We start from the raw sequence: 22160 nt of genomic DNA, 5'->3' as shown, positions 1-22160 counted from the left end.
AATCTGAATAAACAACCTACATTAGACAGACAATCGTAAAAGGCATTATAATGTGAAACCTTGGACAAAAGTGAATCACTTTCAATCTATCATATTTTGGAATACTACGTATGAGAAGAAAATAAACTAGGAGACAATAGTGAACGGAGAAAAGGTAGAACAATGAAAGTTGCTAAAATTTGGAAGAAAAAAATGGAAAGAAAGTTCATTCTTGCATGATTTTGAGCCATATCAACTCAAGTTTTCATATCTTTATTCATAAATTTTCAAAAGTCACATAAACAGAAAATAAGCCAATACCCCTTACAAAGCAGAAACCAACAGATCGTGACTTCATTAACATGTAGATATACTTTGACATTCTCCAAGCCTGCTCCTGTTCCAGATGATATCGCATATCCTGTTTGGAGAAGGGATATGATCAATAGAATGTGATTTCAATAACTTCTGCTAGTACATAATTATAACATCTGCCGGATGATCTTAAGATATCACAATAATTCATTCAAGTGTTTCAAATATTTTACACAGAACTTATTTTGGAAAAAAGTTTTGAATCAAGTCAAGATGGGAAAATCAAAAGAATTATAGATATGGATGTTTGCCATTAAAGTGTTTATTGTTATAACACTGTTAATGTTTAAATGAAGGTAAAAGCAAAACAGGTTTCCTATGTTTGAAGAGATTAGGATTAACCTAAACCGGAAAATGGAATGAAAGTCAGCGACACGACAACAAAAGAAGCTAAACTACTACAAGGAGCCCCACTACTCCTAACTAGAGGAAGAAGACCAGGTGCAGATGAAGGAAAGATAGATTACACAAGCAGTCAGAAAGAACATAACTCAAGCGTACATATACAGTACAAAAATGTCCTTGGAAAACGTTACAAAATGGAATACTAAGAGAGGAAAAGAACCGGTGACACTTAAGGTCCTTCCAATTGGGAAATGTAAACTGAAGGTGAAAGTGGGCATCTCCAGCGCGAAAAGAAGAAATTCAAATTTTCAAAATAAGAGTACAAAACCGAGACGTTTATCAAGTGATTTCTGGGGATCCAGCACCCCCAACAAGCTTACAATTCAGATTTTTTGTAAGACCAAATGAAACATAAAGCAGAAAATATTAGTCAATATAATTCCAAAAAGCGTATGCTGTCGCATAAATTACCGTTTCGGTATACTACTTTTCTATTTGTATGAACAGACACAAACAAAACATACCTGAAAAATACTCATTATTTTGACTAGTTCTCTAAAATTACTCCAGGTAAATTTATCAAACACATAATCACTAAACATTGTTATACATGAAATATCCATTATTGAAGTTGCAGATAAATGTCTTTGTTGTAGATTCGGTGAATTCACTGATAAATCGACAGTTGGTTCCATTGATTGAATAGAGCCAAGACGAAAACGTGATGAAACAATTGAACATAAACGTTTCTGGGATACATTAGCTGTATTCCATAAAGTTTTATGCATACATTTAGCAAGTTCTTTCGCTTTATGCACACTAATTGTAGTTAACGGTTGTTGAGTAGATGAAATAACAATACCATTTTCAACAGTTTCATTTAATTGATGATTAGAACAGAGATTATTCTCGAATATATCCACAACATCCTAAATGAAAATGAAAATAAAGAATTAATGAATTTTGGTCAAGAACAATATAAATGAAATAACGTAACATTTTGTCTAACGTAAAAAAACAGGAACCATTAGACAATGTGAAAAGTTTGAGTTATATGAGCTGAAAAACAGTACTAACTATATAATCTAATAAAATAATTGCTTGGAGACATCTTCAATTATTTACTGAATACACTGAATTGTTGTTATGACCATAACTTACTCTTATTCAACTTTTGTTGTTAATTTACAACATTTTAAGATAAATAATACTTGGACACTTTATAGTGTAGAACAAGACAATTATCATAAGGATTGTTAACTAAGAGAAATTAGAAAACCTCCGATCATCTGTTTGCATCTATCAGTGTATTCTGTAATCCAAACTATCTTATCGTCCGGTCATCAAGTGTTCCACCTATGCCGTGCCTTCAATATACACAAACTCTTCACTCCGTATGACAACTGTGATAACTTTTAGGCCACATTCACTACATACTGCTTAAAAGTAATCTTGTTCGTAGCGTCTACTACAATAGTGATAAATTATTTTTACGTTCATAATCATTTCATGATACAAAATAGTTGCTGGTGTTTGGTAACAAAAACTAATTTTACTAGATAAAATTATTACAATTTAAACAGAAAGAAAATCAGAATGAAAGATAAAAAATAAAAGAATGTTAGTGGTTATGTATTAAATAGAAATCATCAGTGTTTGAGAGAAATAAAGATAACATTTTGATTGATTTTATGTTGGATATTATCTTTAGTCATCACTAAGTAGTCCCAGTGGTTTTTCTACTTCATGAAACTTTAATAAGGAATTCTGCACTCCCCCAGTACATTTCAGTTTAACAGTCGATGGCTTCATGGGTATTATAACAGTTTGACAGTAATAAGCCTTTTTCAAATATATATAATAAAGATACATGGTGGTCAGTGATGAGTAACCCATGATTCATAGTTGTACAAGGTGGCTCAATTTGGTAATGCACATCAAAACCTTTTAGATTCATATTGATACCTTAAAAGATATATGAATCCTCTGCAGCTGATGATATTTCCAAGACGATTGAGGTAATTGGTGACCTCGTTGACTATATTTCCTACGGTTATATTGCGCGTTTATACAGATTAGCCCTGCTGTTACAGTTTCTATCTGAAAGAACAGAAACATATTCTAAAGGCATTTAAAAGATCATCTATTTTATGATTATGTTTGCTTAAGATACATATACCATTTCTGTATTCTAAATTGATATAGACGGTGTTTAGCCTGTAGAAAGATGTCTATTAGCAAAACTAAACAAAACTGAGCAGCGTTGACGAATGCACTGTGAAGTATCCAGTTCAGATGAAGACTTTCCATAAGCTCTGAGTTGATCAACAAAATTCGAGTAAAGATTTCAGTAAGTCGATATATTATTTTGACAATTTACTCGCATAGTTTAGTTTACAAGTTTAAGAAAATTATGCAACCATTATAGTAAAATATATGTGAATTAACCCCTCACCTGTCCACGAATTAGTAAATATTTTATGTCATTGCATAGATTAACTAAAAACGTCATCCAATTTTCACATGGCATATTACGTAGTTGATCAGATGTAGATAATTTAGTTGCATTAGGTCCTATTATTGTAGAAGAACTGATTAAAAGGGAGAAATTATAAAAGAATAATTTGTCATAAAAAAGAAACAAGAGATCTGGAGTTACATTCAATCATTTTGCTTAAAACATATGGTATCTAACAATGAATCAGTTAAGTAATAAATTTCAAGTTCAGTTTGACACATACTCGAAATTAAAACGAGCATCTCAGGAGAACAAGCAGATGTATAATATATTTAAGATGAATGATTTTCCGCTTAACATCCAAGAATACTAATTTGGTAATGAGCAATGTTAATGACATGACAAAAATAAGTGAAAATAATTCAGCTCCAGGACCGATCTCAATAAGTGTTATTAATTGCAATAAGGCTGAGATTTCAGAAATGTATAGAAGATACCTACCTTTATGAGATCATGTAAAGGTACACAAACAACCTGAAATATTCATTTCCTCAATCTAAACAAATTATCAATCCATGTAAAATAAAATACTTAGGATTTTGTTTGCCTTATGATATTGAAGGAAGCAAGAAAAGTAGGAAATAACTTACTCTGTAACACTATCATTTCCTGGGGGTTGCGTAACTGAAGTGATATGTTGACAAAATATCTCTTTGACTCTTTTGAGCATTTCTGCATGAAAACCACTCACAAAATCCAACCGATTAATTCGTATTAAACCAAGAAAACAGGATAAAATCTGTGAGTACGAGTGTATGCCAGGGTGAAAGATTAAAAAATAGAGATGAATAAAACAGTGATAGATAACCAATCATTATACACAAGCATAATCTACTGTGAAATGGCTGCTAAAAAATGTAACAATAATTCTGGAGATTTCAAGGTGAAAAGGGTGAGCACTAATGAGTCCTATACTGGGACGAAACAGCTGTCCAGTGTTTCCTGGCTTTCAATGGTGGTTTAGTTAAGATTCGCTAATGATTTAAACTATTTAAAAGGGATACCTCAATGTAAACAAGTTGTCTTTGAAAAGAACTATTACTTGAGTGATTTGATCTAAACTAAGCATCACTGTATTTTTAATTGCTAAAAGGAAGACATGAGATAAACTGAAATGAACACGATCGAACATTAGTAAACCCATTTATCTGTTAGCTTTTTATCATTTTCGCTTCCTTTCAGTATCACACCATACTAATAAGAAGTGATTTATATTTAATCATTTATAAAGCTTATATAATGTAAATGAGTAGCATTACTTTAATGCTGTATTTTTGATTACATTCACTTCGTTGAAAAACTTTTTTATTTTCGATTGTGTTTTTGACAGTGTTGTCAACGTTCAAAAATTTTATGAGTAGAAGTTTGTGAATTCTTAAGGTTTCTTTGGATTTCGACAAAAAAGTTTAATAATTATGAATTCGAGATTCTTTCATGTTATTCAGTTGCTAGTTTAGGAATGCTTGAATTAAGTTCTACGACTGTATACATTAGTTAAATACATTTAAAGAATAAAAAATTTATCTTTAAGCAAATGATAATCAAATTATAGGAATAAAAAATAAGTACAAAGACGATAAACTCAACATTTTGAGGCAATGAAAGAACAATCACAAATAACAATCTACTTTTACTCAATACATCATCGAAGATTATCTGTCAAAACACAGATGCTTGAAAGTCACAAAAATTAATCACCATCAAATATGTCTAGGAATGTCTAATGTAGAACACAAACTGTCTTATTCTGAATAACTCAAAAATTAAAATATAATTACAGTTTATCTGTACATAAAGCTAACTAGTGGAGTTCCGGTACATCTTACTAAGCTATCAAAACAAATCATCTATCTGACCAACTGAAATAAAAATGTTGCACAAAACAGTCACCAACAAGCTACTATTAGCCAAACTTATGAAATCTCATCTAATTGAAGAGAGGTTCTGAGATCAAGTAAATATTTTCATAGTTTCATAGTCTCACAATAGGATGAAACGGGCGTCCAGAGCTTCCAGGTTTTCCTTGGTGGTCTAGCTTCAATTGGCTCACGCGTGCAACTGTGAAAATACTAAATCTCCACAAAACCCCTTCTGATAATCAAGTAAATAATTGGAATAATAGTTTAATAAATGAGATCTAATTTTCAACCTCAAACTTTGGCAAACAATTAGTACCATTAAAGTCTTTTAGTCATTAGAGGATGAAGTTCTGTTTCCAGTGGTTGTAACAAGTTTTGATACGTTGGCGTTTTATAATAATTTTTGGAAAAGGTTTATGTTTTCATGAGTAAGTAATTATACAAAGAGAGAAAAAAATTACTCAAAGTACGTAGAGAGTTCTGGAAATATAGAAATAAAATACGGAAACAGAGAATTAACAGCTCTTTAATAAAAAAAGACAGCAAAAACACTAAACAAGTGAAGTGTTAAACAATTATCAATAATCTTAAAAACAGTAGCATAAAAAACTCATTGAGTGATCAAAACATGATTTTTTTTTCTTAGGATACATTCAAATAGTCACTGACCAACTAGTTTAGTCAGTCGGTCAGTTAGCTTCAACATAGAATAAGGCACATATATGCATCGGTCCAAGTTGCCATATTTCAATAGTACAACAAGTTGAAAAAATTCATAGAAGCAGCCACTTCAGTGATAGGAATACATAAAAATAAAAATTGCATTTAAGGATATGATACAGAGAGAAAGGATTGGTTCGTAGAAAGAGAGATATAAAGTACTTTTAACCCCATGATTTAAGGGAAGACAAAGAGTGTACACACCTACGCCATTGTGACCGATTCTGAGCCATGTCATTCATAGTCTCAAATCACTCGTTGAGATAGTCGCGCGGATACCAACCTAGTAGTTTATATCTACCAACACGGCTAAGACCAGAAGTTAGTGACTACATGAACTGATGTCGTTTTCGTTCAGCCAAGGCAGCTTTCTTCCATCCGTCTCAAACACCAGTCAGCATTACGCGACGTGGTAGTCAGTGGTTGGGCATGTATAATACGTGACCCAACCATCTCAGTCGATTAAAATTCATGACCTCATCAACTGATTTACCATCATTCCCTAATACCCTGCGTCTAACCTCACTATTACTTACCCGGTGATCCCAGCAGATTTGAACATTATTTCTAAGACATCTGTGGTCAAATACTAGTAGCTTGCGTATATCTTCTACTCTTAATGGCCATGTTTCACAACCGTAAAGTAAAAGAGAGCTAGCTGCTGCACAGTATGCTCGTCCCTTAATTGATAGACGGATATCTCGCCTTCGCCATAGGTGACGTAAGTTGGCAAAAGCGAAATGAGCTTTCTGAATCCGTGCTGAGATTTCGTCAGACACCAACCCATTAGGGCTGATCAGACTTCCAAGATAAGTGAAGTTGTTTTTGATGTTGGTTTGTTCTCTGAGCTGGATGGTTTGGTCGTGGAGCTTTCATTGTCCTTCTGAACGACATCATCAGCACAAACTTCGGGTAGAAGTGAAGTGTTTGAATTTCTCCACATGTGATTCACAGCTTGTCCTCTGCACCTCGATGTTGATTGGTTCTTATTGACCTTAAATCTGTCATTGTTTATTTCTTTGTTTTGGTTGTATCTCCTATTGGTTTGATTTTTGTTCCTATGTTCCTACATAATTTTCTTGATTGGTTGATAGATTGGATTGATTTCAATATGCTTGTTTATTGCTGATTGACCTGAGTGCCAAGCTTCTAAAAATTCTCTGGTATTTTTGGAATTGCCTCTGTCCAAAATCTGCACATTTTCCCAGTCGAATGTATGTCCGTAGTTGTCCACGTGTATTGATATGAGTGAAGAAATGTCGTGGCGTTTGACTGCTAATTGGTGTTCGTGTAGGCGAAGATGCAGGGGGCGTCCGCTTTGTCCAATATAGTGTTTGTTGCAGGGGCTGATCAGACTTCCAAGATAAGTGAAGCTGTCGACGCGTTTGATTACCTCACTTCCTATCCTTATTTTAGGTGTTGACGCAGGTCAACTAGTTGATAACACTAAAGTAGCTATTAACAACTGTTTTGAGACTTACAAATAAATGTAAATAAGGTGGATTATTTACATGATATATATCCACAAATGACCGGTTTATCGAAGAACTAGCATTTACTCTTTGGGACAATTTGTGGTTGGAGCAATCATGTTTGAGCCATCAGTCAGCGTGTTTGAACCCTGTCCCGACTACTTCAATATCGATGCCTGGGTATCATAAATTACCATACAGAAAATATGTACTTCGAAGCTTAGTAATGTAAACTTGTATTTAATAAGTGAGTTGAATTAGAAATATTACTTCGGAATGCAATGCAGACCATTATCTAAATTAAAAACTACACAGAGTAATCGAAAATAGTTAAGAAAAAACATGAAGACTTGTTGAATTCATATGGAAATAATAACTTTTCAAAAAAAAAAACTATATACATCATTAAATATTTCAACTTGAAAAAAGAACATCAAACATACATCGGGATCACTGAATCCACCATATTCTTCAATGGGTGGATCCAAAAATCGACATAATGAAATGTCAAATTCTGATTCTACCATTTTATGTACGAAATTGGAAATACCACTTAGTTGAGCATCAAAATCACGTAGACAAAGAAATGTAGTTGAATTCTTCTTCAGTCTAGATGTTAAATTTCTACTGTCAGGCTGGTCCATCACATTATCAGATGATAAATCACTGGAAGATGAGTTCGCCATCAAATGTGAATGTAATAATTCTTTTGTCGTGCTAACTAAATCCAGAGCAGCACAAAAATCATTATTTCTCAGTAGAGTTTGAATAGTAGGTTGTGTAGCTTGAAGACTCGCGATTAATTTTAACTACGGAATAAATTTATATGAAACGATTAATGCTACATTACAATAACAAGAAGGATGTATCTGATGACGAAAATGTTTTGGTAAATATGCTACGAGCAGACTCATGAATTTTGGCAAACCTATTTTAAGAAGAAATATAGTTTTGTTACTTCGAACAAACTGCTTTGCAGGTAGTATGATTGAAATGGGAAATTTTTCTAAGGGGGCAAAGATCGGAAATTGTGTTGAATCTAAATTACCACTCAAGATCAAAATTTCAATAGATAAATTTCATGCAACTAGTTCTCCTTTTCTTAGAATAGCTAAGTGAATAACGCTCTGGGCGTTTAAAGGGAAATGTACTGGGTTTGAGTCCCAGAGTGGACATGAACTCTGGGGTGGCGATACATCCCATATGATTTGGAACGAGCTTCCTGGGCTCCACTGCTGAACAAATTCCTTCTGTTCCATAAAAGCGTGAGACATAATGACTATATCAAAGCAATCCGCACAGGATGCACGCATGCTAACTCATACTGATCTTAATTTAGTTGAAATATAAACCACAAAATAACCCAAACTAATACAGATTGAATTACAATTCTCCTGTAGATTTTTCACTTTCGATTTTATTTCTTCAGGATGTCTGTACAGTTACAACAATAGTTTTTAATTGATAGATTAACTTGGACGATTTTATTCAGAAACTAGTGTCAAACGTTCATTTTAATATTCACTCTTTAGTCTTGTCACCATTTATCTATAAAGAGTATATAAGAAAAACTGGTAGAAAATTGGATATTTTTTTACGATTACAGAACCATAAATCTTCACTACATAATTCATTTTTAACAATAGAAATAGTCACCATTAAATCAATAAGCATTTAAACAATGGAAAATATAAACATATTGAAAGTGTAATTATAATGTCAATACATAATTGAACAAAATAACAAAGTAATAATGATGGTTATACATTGGCATAAATTGATATCATACTTCCTGTCTTAAAGAAAACAATCTTATTTTTTTAAATAATAAATGAAAGAATTAGAATAGTTCATTGAATCAATTCTATGATTAACGATCCTACGAAAAACATGATTACAATCTTTCTATTTGTTCATTAATACTTCTGAAGATATGTCACTTTGTTCATCTTCTTTGAATTGGTTTTGTTAATGATTAGTAATGTAGTTTTTTCATTACTTAACTGAACAGAGTAAAGAACGTGAACTAGTAACATGGAAATAAAGGCCAGTAGATTTTAAAGGATTACACCAATATGATATTTGATTTTCTAGAACAACTTTTGAATCGTTACCACCAATACCAAATCATATCACCTAGAAGTCTCTAGCCACTAACTAATGTGTTATTCAGAATTTAAAATAACTACTTAAGGATTCAACAATTAGCCATATAACTTGGGTTAACCGCTCTATTAATATTTAATCATCATAATAATTTCATAGTACAAAAATATCTTGGTTAATATTATAAGAAAGTGATTCATCAATATTTTATGAATTAAGATATGATTTTGTCAGAGAGAGTTCGAATCGCACGAGGCGGGATCGTGGATACGCACTGCTGAGGAGTCCCACAATGGGACGAAACGACCGTCCAGTGCTTCCAGGTTTTCCATGGTGGTCTAGCTTCAATTGACTCATGATCTCACCTATATAAAAAAAACTACCTGATGACATTCTGAAACTAAAAGAATAATTCACCTTATTAACAACCAATTTATAGTTTTCCCGTCTTCGGACAACACGTAACAATTTCATCTTGTCAATTATAGTGAATGTATTAATTTGATGCAATTTACATCTAGAATTCGAAAATAAATGCATGAAAAATAGCTTGTAGATTAGTTATTCATGGAAAATATTTTTTCACAAAAGAAAAATATGAACATAAGCTATGATAGACACTATGTCAGTAAAACATCAAGTCAATCATCATCATCTAATGGTAGTAACTTTTGAATGGTTATACAATTGGGTCCAATTGAAGTTAATTGGTACAATACTTATTGATAAAAATATGTTGAATTTTATCAACTTATCTGAATATTGATTGATGTACACATAAGTTACTGACAAAGATTTTTACCTACATATAAAACCTAACAAAAGCTTTAAGTTTACATCACTTGGTGATATGTATAATGGACAGTATATAATAAAATTTTTAGAAAAACAAGACATTCTGAAGTCCAATCATATATATATATATATATATATATATATATATAGCCTTGTGTTTTGAGCAAAGCAAGAACGACAATATTAGCAAAATACACTCTTCAGCTACGTCCAAACTAGAACGTTTAGTTATTTGTATTTATTTAACATAATGTTCGATTTTTTAAAAATGGATTATCAACAACGAAGAGGATTTTAGAATGTAAAGGACGTTAACAATTAAACTTTTTCAAATGGGTCTTTTGTTAAATAATTGTTTAGATTGATAGTGTAAATCAAGACAATACACACGAGGAATGTGTATTTACTGTATGAAGTTACAAAGTATTTATATAATACATATACATAACCTTCAATATTCTATCTCCATCTTTTGATGTGTTCTGCATTCTGAACAATCTACTCGTCTGGTTTCAACGTGTTATGTTAACTCTTCACTCTGTCCGACAATTAATTATTACAATTCCGACGCCACGTCCCGCCACACGCTACATGCAAGCAATCTTGTGACTAGAGTCCACTACAATAGTTCTGGAATATCTAAGAATTTTCTTAAGAAGTTTAGAAAGAAAAAGAGGATGTATGAGCTTAGCTCAGGAAACCAATAGCCTTGTTTTGTATCATAATTCAACAGTAAGACAAACGAGGAGGTAGGTAATGAGAATTTTTTTCTGAGTGCAAATTCTCTGGTGTTTCTTCATTAGTTTGTATTTATTCACTTATTCGCTATGGCTACTTCATCAGTTTGGCAGTACAACACATTGTTGAGTTGAAATTGTATATTTTTGATACACATGAACAGAAGCTGTTTAAATTCACTGATCGGCAGAGGAAAGAGTTCAAGATATTCTCATTTAATATCGACTGTTTGTTCCAAAGGAATTTTCTCTTTACAAGAATTCTTTAGAAGGAGACGGCCGATGGAATAACCAGTTACGGAATAAATGCCACGATGAAGATTTCTTATCCATCAGCAAGACTGAAAAAGTTGTGCAAAATGAACTTCTCACTCACTTAAACATAAATTGGCATGTCCTCTTTTCTCAGTACCTCCAACTACATTCACCGATCTACATGTACGTGTCAAAGCACATATATTGGAAGAACAGAGAGTAGAATACATGTTCGCATTTCTGAGCACGTCCCAAAAAATTTGAGACTGAGGTGCAATAGCTCGACATTTAATCGATACCACGCATATCAATGACTTTCCACAATCCTTCAAAATTATTAGCAAACAAAAAATCGCAGCATCTCTGCGGTTTGCCGAAGCAGTAAATTTTTATTTTTCTATTATCATTATTATTATTATCTTATTAGTGTTTATTTTGTTATGTGGTTTTCGCTAAACTAATTCTTATTTCATGTACACCAAAATTGTCTCTTCATTCATTTATTTCTTTAAACTAAAGTGAACACTTTAACTCATGTTTAATTATCAATTTCTAATTCCAGTAATCTTATGCAAAACCTTCACTACCTCTATAATTATCACATTAGAAAGAATCTTATCTATTTTTGGACTTCACTTAATTACTGCATTACCCGTCTGCTTTTTATGCTTTTTGAACTGTGTCTCCAAATGACCTCATACCTAATCTTATGCAGATGAATATATGTATATATATATATATATATATATATATATATTGACAAGCCTTATTTTAATTCTTTCCGTTATTAATGTCAATTTTCGCACATTATATCATACCTCAATGTTATAGTCCAATACATCTATAGTCGTAAGCAGCTGAAGAGAAACCACGAAATAATAATGAATTCATTTTATTATATCTCAATGGTTTTTTAACGTTATTTAAAATGTTATTGTTGGGAGCTTGAATATTTATTGTGAAGATAGATAAGGAATTATAATTGGAAAGAAAAGGTTCAGCGTGATAAAATGTTGAAATTGTGATGAACTGTAGTCGGGAAGATCATAAAAAATAGAAATAAATCAGTTGAGGGTAAAAGATCTATATAGAGCAGAAGACAGAAGGGAAACAGATGACTATGAGAAAAGAAACCGATTGCGTGAAATTTCTGAAGGAACGTTATTATTATCATTATTGGTTTCCTTAATAAAGAAATGTTTTTATGCCTTTACTTATTTTACCATGTTCTATGGATCTGCATAATTTCAATAAACTTATTCTGAAACTATTGTGCTATCTGCTTTTAGTATTTACATTGATATGGAATTTATTGTATAAACTAACCGAAAATCTTTAATTTGACGAATAGCTTGACTTAACTCTTCACGTATCACATCATGACATTGGATAGCTTCGAAGAATGTTGAAGATTTTCTGGAAACCTATAAATTAGAATAGAATAAGACAAATTATACTGGTACATTCCTTCATAATCAATATAGAGTAGTAAAAGAATGGAACAATGAATACATTCGTACAGCAATCGGAAACAATTATTCTAATAGGAAAAGATAACCTCAATTTTCAGTGAAAACTAAGCAGTTTTTTTAATTAACAAGAGTCCCACATTTTCATGCTAGTAATCAATGTATCCAACTAACGTACGATAATATTGCAATCTACTTTATATTATGCTAAGTGTCATGAAAAGGGGATATCAGAATTTGAAAATTGATATTTAATGTTGACGAACTGATGTTATGAAACCAACTACCAATTTACATATAATTCCCACTTAAACTTTTAACACACGAAGTTCATCGAAGAGATCACTTTTAAACGAATTTGTTATCATGGTGTACAGTCGTATCTATATATGAAAATTTTTCGTTTAAGTATTAGTTTAGTGAGGGAATATGAACAAGGAATAAACCTGATGATATAGAAAGATTACAATACTAGATTATGTTATATGAATAATAACAAATGGAGAGCCTTGTAAAATCAACAAATTAGCAACCGATTACAATGTGAACGAAGTAAGAGAATAAAAATGTTTTTGTTACAATAATTAAGGTTAAAAGAGGTGTAAGATTAAATGAAGTGATATCAGAAACAATTTTGAATAAAATCATGTTCCGACTTGTTTTTTTTCATATTCTTCTCTATGAAGCGGCTTGGATAGCCGTTCTCAGTCAAAGTTTTCCTGAGGAATGAGAGTTATTCGTCAATGCATTCAGTACTACATAAATGATGTGTTCAATAACATAAAGAGTGAATAAGATTCCTCTTTCTGCTTGATGGAACCCACCTAAAGAGGTTGGTCAGCTGGCAGTTCCACATTTGCCTTCTACAAATGAACCTACCGATTTAATAATTACTACGTGTTGGTGATATTTCGACCATTTTGCGTAACACTGTGCGGAATAGAATGAAGAATGATCTTTTACACAAGTCAGTACAATCTCTGAAAAAGTCATCTCTGTACGTATAAATAACCTTGAGCAGTCAAAAATATACATGGTAACAGACAAAATAACAAATGACAGGAATAGTAGATCACAAAGAGCTCGAACTCAAGGTACATGGCTAGTCCTTAGAGCAGAAAAATAAAGATTAAAATTGTAAGACTAAAAATAATGAATTTTTGAACATTCCTAACATTTACTAACTGTTGTACATAGCTACTAATCAAGAAATGGATAGAACTCCCATTCACTTGAAATGGACGAGTGGTAAACTTAGTAATAACAGTATCAAAACACTGGTTAGTAATGGAAAACCCAAAATCGAAAAGTCAATAACCAAATACAGATTGTAATACATGTAAATCAACGTTTACTCGTTGTAAGCTAAGGATATTAATCTTGATACACTGTGGTGGTGTCTAAATTGCCTCATTACTAAAACCTATGTAGAAGAGAAATGAGACGGGATTCACGATTCAATATTTATAAGCTAATAAACTAGATCTCAGTAAGATAAAATTATATGGAACTAACTTCACTCATTTATATGAACATGGAGATATTGGAACTCAGTGGTAAGCAACTTAGAATCTGGCACACGTATACATCAATTGAAGTCATTAAAAACTATTATTACAGTGAGATAAATCCCAGATTAGTAGAGATAGTAACAGTACTAGTGGTAGTACGAAAGATTAGGGGAGGAAGAAATACTTAAAAAAGAAATGGGTAAATGTAAAACATTTTCTAACATAATTAAGAAACTTATGACCTAAGGGGAGACAAAGAGTAAATGCACATAAGCCATTTTGAACGTCACGGAGACATGTCACCTAAAGTCTTTAACCATTAATTACGATAATCACGCAGACTCCAGCCAAGTATTTTTGGACCTACAAAAACGGCTCAATCTGGCGGTAGGTGTCTTCAAGAGCTGATATCCTTCGTGGGTTTGGTCAACCCAAGCTTTCTGACAACTTAATCCTACACCAGCCATCATCGCACGTCGTGGATGAGCATACGTAATATATGTCTTAACCATCTCAGTCGATGAATATTCACTACCTCAATCGATTTGTCATCTTTATCTAGTACCGCGCATTGTTAACTCAATGGCCACGACATAGACGAGCAACGCTTTGAAGGCAGATATGAGATTAGTAAAACAAATAAAGTATTCATATTTACCTGTTCAACTATATTTAACTCAATAATATCCAAATAATTAACCAACTGATTATGTTGATTATGGAAAGCTTCTTTTTGTAGGAATTCTTCACTGGGATAGTTTAATTGATTTGAAATATTTACAGAATCTGTTTTACTTGATGGGGAAACAATTTTTTCAAATAGATTTCGAACATTTTGAAAGCGAGAACAACGTGTGTGTAAAGGTATAACTTGACAAAATGTCTTTTCATCTTTCAAATTGAAATTTTGATCGAAGTATAAAGCGGGAATCGAATTTGTTGATATATCAAGCGATGGTTCATTTTTTAAAACTAACACATAAGAAAAATCAAATTATTAGAAAATGTCCAGAAAATTTTTAATTCGTAGTTTTTAAAATCCAAACAGCAAAATTGTTAATGAAATAAATCGGTGATATTGCGCAACCCTTCATCCATTGACTGAGGTGGATAACTTTCTCACACCCGACACGGATTGGACTCCACCGGTCACGGCTTCTCACTAGAACTCCCAGAGTTACATCTTGAAGTTAGTCGCTAGTGAGCACATGATTGTGACCAGTATGAGGACTTGTATAGAGTGTAGCATTTTCACAGCTGAAATCACGAATCCATCTCAGCTAGACCACTACTGAAAATCTGGAAGTACTGAATGGCCGTTTCGTCCTACTACGGGACTCCTCAGCAGTGCGCATCTACGATCCTGCAGGCGTGACTCAAACCCAGGACCTTCGGTCTGCTACGCGAGCATTTAACCTCTAGATCACTGAGTCGGCACTCAACGATATAATTGTTTAACTTCAACCAATCCATGATCTTGCGCAACCCTGGTCCCGCGTGCGGAATGGTGGATGCGCGCTGCTGAGGAGTCCCATAGTACGATGAAACGGCCGTCCAGTGCTTCCAGGTTCTCATTGGTGGTCTAGCTTAGATCGAAGCGTGATTTCAGATGTGAAAATACTACAATCTCCACAAACCCCATACCGATAATATAATAAATGAAAGTTGTTGCAAAAATTTTAAAAACCCAGTTACTTGACAAGCAACTTGTTATTGTTAAAGCGAACATTATAGCATACCTCCAAATAACACTCTATAGTCTACAGGATTATATTACATAGCAGTAACTACTCAAGAAGTTCTCACGAAAATTATATCATCCGTCTACTAAATCCATTAGCTTCATCGACACAGTATATGACAGCTTTGATGTTTGCACTTACACAAGAAATAGATGCATATGAGTTATGTAGAGAGTTGACTTTCAAAAAATTTGGTCGGAGAAATGTATTGACAGTAAAGTTTAATCCCTTAATGAGTTTAATGTTATTTATTAACCCACTATTGGAAGTAACTAGATTTTTGTTCTATATTCAAAACGATCGAAATTTTATTTTCCGCAACAACAGCTCTGAACTTTGGTTGTGTTAAGGTATGTCTACATTAATTTGGTCTTTTGTAGACACACAAATATCATCACTATAAGCTTGTCCCGACAACAGTTCTGACGCGTAAGGATGTGGGTTATCTGAAACACTGAGACATTTAAGTCTTGTAAATACAAAAAACTCCACATCACTGCAAAAACGTTTTATGATTAAAGCTATTTTATAAAACAAACTATGTGCACATACAATAAACGGAATGTAAATAAACAGTTATAAACGATAAACATTCTTTTGAGATATAAGCCGCACAATCCCTGTAAAAGTAAATAATCGTCGTTTCGATACTCATTTTCAAATGGACTAGGAATACATATTGATACTTCGACAGTAAATATGTTGTAGAATAGTAGCATTTATAGAATCATAATTGACTCAGCAAACCATAACACGTGACTCTTTGATAAGTACAAGGAGTAGATGAAATTTATTTAATTTATCCGTAGTTAAACAATTTTCAATAACCATATCATAAACATTATTTGTACAAAAAAATTACACACCTTTATTGGATGATTTCACTGATAGAGAAATATCAGTGACTGAATTAGACGAATTAATTTGACAATTAGGCGATGATCTACACGACTCTGTATCGAGTTTACGAACTCCAATTTTGTTTAAATATTCTATAAAATGTTTCTCTGTAATTACTGGTAGATGTGGACTAGGTAGAACTTCAGCGTTTTCAAATTTATCACCCCATAATTTTGTAAATATATCTTTCTGATAATTTAAAAATAAAAAATGACAAATATGTTTAAGAATAACTCAAGGAAGATATGCAAATGATATGCTTAATGTATGATTTTCATATTTTATGGAAGCACTATGTGTTTGTGAATAGAACAATAAATTGGTTTGCCGTACCTCAGTTCACGTACACTTCATGAAATGAGACTTAATTAACCATCTTATATGCTCGACACCCAATTATCTAACTAAAGATTTTAAGGGCACAAATAAACAGTACAATGCATAACTTTATCACATTCCGAGTTGCTAATTTCCTTTCATTTATTATGTTGACTGCCATGAAGCACAGGAGCTTGAATTGGCACATATTCTTAATCGTTTATGATTAAGAAAACAAAGAATGAATAACTGTAAAAACAACCTTTACATGGAACGGAAATAAATAAAAGCCTAATCTCACTGAGTATGTAGTTGTAGATTAACATCTAGGTTCATAGACAGTAGATTTCATTCAAAACAAACTGTTTCTAGTAATTTTTGCTAAATCTCTCAAAAACATGGACTCAGATATAAAGGGACGGAATTAGAATTTGTTTGTTTTAAAAAGTAAAATACACACATATGAAACAAATTTTCACAGACTACTTTGCTCATGTTATATTTCAAGTTGAGAAGTATATATATATATGATACTAAGAAATGGGTTTTTTGAAAGTTATACTAGTTTGAAGGTAGAAATTTGTAACAGATTGACCTGAGTTGAAGTGTAATTCAGAAGTACAGAACACTAAACAGTTGTTTCATTCACTTAATAATGCTATAATCATGTTCATAAGTGACTGACTTAGATATGAGTACCTGAAATCCTGGTGAGAAGCTGTGGTATGTTTTGCGTGTAAGTGTAGTCACTGACAGGATTAAATTATGGTTGAGCCATAAGGAATGAAGTTGAAAATTTGTACCATTGGATACCAATCCGGTTGCCTAATGGTTAGTCGCTCAAGACCTCAGTGTCCTAGGTTTGATTCCTGATGAGCTCATACATATACACTGCTACAGATTCCCGTATTAAGATGAAACAGCTGCCCAGTGTTCCTTGGTTCCCATTAGTATCCAAAAAGAGGTCAGTCTGTTACAAACACTATCTTCATAATTATTGTTTACCACTATGACTGCTATTACTAGCAACTTACAAACATAAATGATATACTCTGCTGAAAACTAAGAGACTTTAGAAAATTCTCAGACCCAACATTAAAACTGTTTATCTCTAGATGAAATGCTTACTGAAAAATTAGCACAAGAAATTGAATGTATGGGTAAAATACATTTACGTCAAAGTTTTCAAGCTTTAATGAATAATTTTTTTGAGCACCACTAAGTGTTTAGTATATTATCCATATATACATATGAGCTGCGAATACTTCCATCATTTCAGAAAAGCCATTGAAAACGTTTAGAATTAAGTTTAAACAGTAGTTACCCTTTATCTGATTAGCGTTATACTCTGCTTATATTTTCTGTGTTGTGATTATTTCAAATGATGCACATTTTGTGAAGCTTAAAGAAATAAACTATACCGATCGGTCATTTTTCTGAACAAATCTTATTAACTAATGGTGAAGATGAACTGAAAAAATTGCACCATAAATTGTACTTAATCCAACTTTCACGAGTGATTGGGAAATCAATAAAACCAATAGAATTTAATACAAATCCCAATTTTTTGAACAATCATTTTAAAAATTTACCTCACGATAATTTGGATCATTTAAAACAGCTGGTAAATTCACAACTGATTGGTATACACTCCATTTGCGTGATGGTTTTTCTGATATAGAAGAGAAAAAACATAATAAAGTAGTACAAACGCCAACACATTGATCGCTTACACTACCAGCCATTTAAAATGCCCTTTAAACAGATTATATATACAGTGATAGTTACTTTCCTGCTCTTATAATACTACTAACCTGATTTTCAATATGTACAAAGTTTTAACATCAGTCTACATATGGTTTTCAGTGAAACCTAACAGATAAATTAAGCTAACACATGGTAATTCCAGAATTGTAAGTGTGATTTCTCATTGAATGGATAGTGAAATGTGATAATCACTACATGATTTATTCAACCTTTGATTATCTCATTTATTCCTGAAGGTTTCTTGAAGATTTCGTTGGAAATTTTACTATTATCATCCGTATCTGGGTTAAATTGAATATCCCTTGGTTTGACATTAAATGATCTACTGTAATGGTTGATTTTTCTATTATTTCTTATATCTGACGAACTCTCACTGTCAGTTTTAAATGTTTAAATTTGGATTGTCAGGACTTTTTGCTGAGTGGTTTTACTAGAGAAGTTATGAAGATATAGTCATCTGAGATTATGTTTTAGAAATATGTAGAAATCATTGAATAGATCCGGTTATTAATGAGTTTGTATTCTCTGAAGAAGTGGCTTACACTAAGTCACGAAACGTCAGAAAATCTAATTTTTCTACTCATTGGGATATTACAAATATATTAGTTTATTTATAACAATCTACCCAATGCTCAATTTATTAAAAATTATCAAATCAAAACTTGGTAATGATACCTACAAAATCATTGAATAGATCTACACTGACGTGGGATTACTAGACGTACGATAAGTTGATCAACATAATCACAATTTTGATTGGAGAAATATTAAATATTAGAACAAATTAATCTAAAACGTACAAGACAACTCATTGAGATTTGCGGGTGAAATGAGCAAACGTTTTACATATACATGAGTGTGAACATAAATTATAAACATAACAAAAAAGTTTATAAACCAAACTTCTGGTTTACGTAATAGTTTGTAAGAGACAAGATAAAATCTACTAAAAACTAATGATTGCTGGATTATTAAGTGAAATTCGCTTCCTGTGTGCACGAAACTATCATCCCTGGATTGTACAAAAACAGAATTATTTAATCAACCGTATTCTGAAAGTTAGAGTATTCAAGATAAATTCATGAATTAAAGTCGTCTAGTCGAATGTTTGTTTATATTACTAAATGAATGATGTTTGTTATGAGCGTACTGTATTACTCTTAATTAGAAACCCATTAACTTGCCTTCATCGTAAACCTAACGAAGGGGTTTTAAAAATATAATTATTTTTTGAGAATAAAACAAAGAAGGAATGAATAAAGAACCCTAAAATAGAATTTACAGTCGATGAAACAAATTTACCATTATAGTGAGAAGAAACGGGGGGTATTGGGAGCGGAGATTTTACATCTGGATGTTTGTATACAGGATGTTTTAGAAGATGAAACCCAACTAAATGTCTTTCATAGTCACGCTGACTTGTGAATAAGGAATCATGAGATGAATAACTCTTCTCAACACTATCCAGACCATTGGATAGAAGACACGAATTATTCGGGCCATACCTGAAACGATGATAAAAAACGAATCAACCGATATTAACAGAAAACAGATTACTAGCTTAGTTTAAAAGTTCACGGAAGAAACGGCGATGAATTCCAACTACAAACAGAGAATCGTAAAATGTTGTGTAAATATCATTTATTGTTGAATATTCTGGCAGCAAACGCCTTATATCTTGCATATTTGTATATATATCATGCTGAAATGTCTAGGTATTTTGAACAGATAGTGAATTTAATTAGTCTTCAATGGATAAACATAATAAAGGTCTTATTAGTGATTAGTTTACTATCAGAAAATCTATCAATATTATTGAAGCAATAAGTGTTCCAAATGAGTGGCTGAGTGTCATCTCATCTGTGACGTTAACTGGAACACAAAAATCCACCACATTAGATAGGGCGGTTTTCTGGTGCAAGAGCAGGTTGAAGCTATGGGCGGCCAAACGAAAACATACCATCAGTCGATGAAGTCATTGACAATTGGACTTATTCATTTCAAAACGGGTACAGATTACCTGGTTGTGATCAGCGAAGTTATCGTAACCAATGGTTATAGACTTTGAATGACATGGCTCAAAATTGTTTGCAATGGCGCAGGTGCATCCATTCTTTGTATTTCCTTAAATCCTCAGATTCTAAATTCCTCATAGCTTTCTTTGTTTTTATTTCGCTAATTTATATTTTCTTCTCGAGTCGTATCTTTGGTACCTAATCTTCTATATTACCACTTATACTTTTATTACCTATACTATTCTAGGATTTGGCCTGATAATTTTATCTCAGTGCTAGTGTGGTATGGCAACTTGAGCCGATGTGCATACGTACAGGTTCTACGTTGTGACTGACTGACTACCATATCACATACGTAAAACACCTTGTGATTTAGCGCTGACGGAAAACCTAATACAGTGATCATTTAACGATTTAGTGTCAATCATACAAGTCACGGCATTCAGGTGAGACAAGCTGTTGAGTAAAGTAAATAATAAAATCAAAGCAAGAAACAAAAATAAAACAACACAGTGATATAGTCCAAAGAAAGATTGTTTGTAATTACGAAAAGCCTGTGAGCGGGTGTTTCCGGGTCAGGTTACTTGCATTCTATATTTCGAATCATGGTTTGCCCGACCGTTGCTGCTACCTTGACGTGGTGGTCGGGCTTGCCTATCGTGATGAACCAATCAGGCTATACTGGCTGGAACAATCGTTCCTCAAGGTCCTACCATGCCAGACAGGTCGGTTGAGGAGCGGTGAGACTAAAAGCAGCAAACCTAAGGTCCGAAGGCGAAGTCGTACTGCTGACTGTACAGAGGTGTGACAGCAGTAAGGTGTTTCCTTCAGACAACCAGCATGACAGCAATACTGCCTTCCCAAAAGGAGGGGTGGGGTTAGAAAAGGTCGACCCTAAAAATGCACACCTCGCCTTATCCCACGGATTTTCGTCTCCGGCGGTAAGGTCCTTTAAAGAACGGAGCTAACACAAAAACTACCCACAAAAAGGTTGTGTGTGACCGACCTCAAGCAGTTGTCCCTTGGGCACTGCGGTCACGCTCTCAGGTCATTAAGACCACTTCTAACCCAATTTCCTTTTCAGGTGTCTTTAGAAGAACCCTTCCACGGTGTGGGCAACCGGGAAGTGATAACTGCCCTCATACCTCAAACAGCACTCAAGACCACTGTATTCATAGTCTAACTTTTCTTCTTCAATTCCTACTATTCCTTCTATCTTGACTTTCAACACTAAATTTCCTCTTTCGGTTTCCTCCTCAAGTGTCACCATGGCCAAC

The 22160-nt window shown here is 33.0% G+C and overlaps 1 protein-coding gene across 1 annotated transcript in view; it reads right to left on the bottom strand.

The window, feature by feature from the left end:
• Smp_159750 (putative vacuolar protein sorting) overlaps window positions 1-22160 on the bottom strand; it is a gene marked incomplete at both ends in the record, with an annotated part of 41320 nt that overhangs the window by 7455 nt on the left and 11705 nt on the right. The window contains 10 exons of the mRNA XM_018793299.1: window positions 1224-1628; window positions 3155-3290; window positions 3808-3956; window positions 7712-8077; window positions 9792-9891; window positions 12488-12585; window positions 14800-15113; window positions 16750-16972; window positions 18694-18773; window positions 20171-20373. Coding sequence (XP_018647825.1) covers window positions 1224-1628; window positions 3155-3290; window positions 3808-3956; window positions 7712-8077; window positions 9792-9891; window positions 12488-12585; window positions 14800-15113; window positions 16750-16972; window positions 18694-18773; window positions 20171-20373 — 2074 coding nt within the window. The remainder of the gene's footprint in view (window positions 1-1223; window positions 1629-3154; window positions 3291-3807; window positions 3957-7711; window positions 8078-9791; window positions 9892-12487; window positions 12586-14799; window positions 15114-16749; window positions 16973-18693; window positions 18774-20170; window positions 20374-22160) is intronic.

The sequence above is a fragment of the Schistosoma mansoni genome, chromosome 1 (assembly GCF_000237925.1).
Source record: "Schistosoma mansoni strain Puerto Rico chromosome 1, complete genome".
NCBI lineage: Eukaryota > Metazoa > Platyhelminthes > Trematoda > Strigeidida > Schistosomatidae > Schistosoma > Schistosoma mansoni.
The sequence above is the reverse complement of the archived record's forward strand: the minus strand, read 5'-3'. Positions and strand labels throughout refer to the sequence as shown.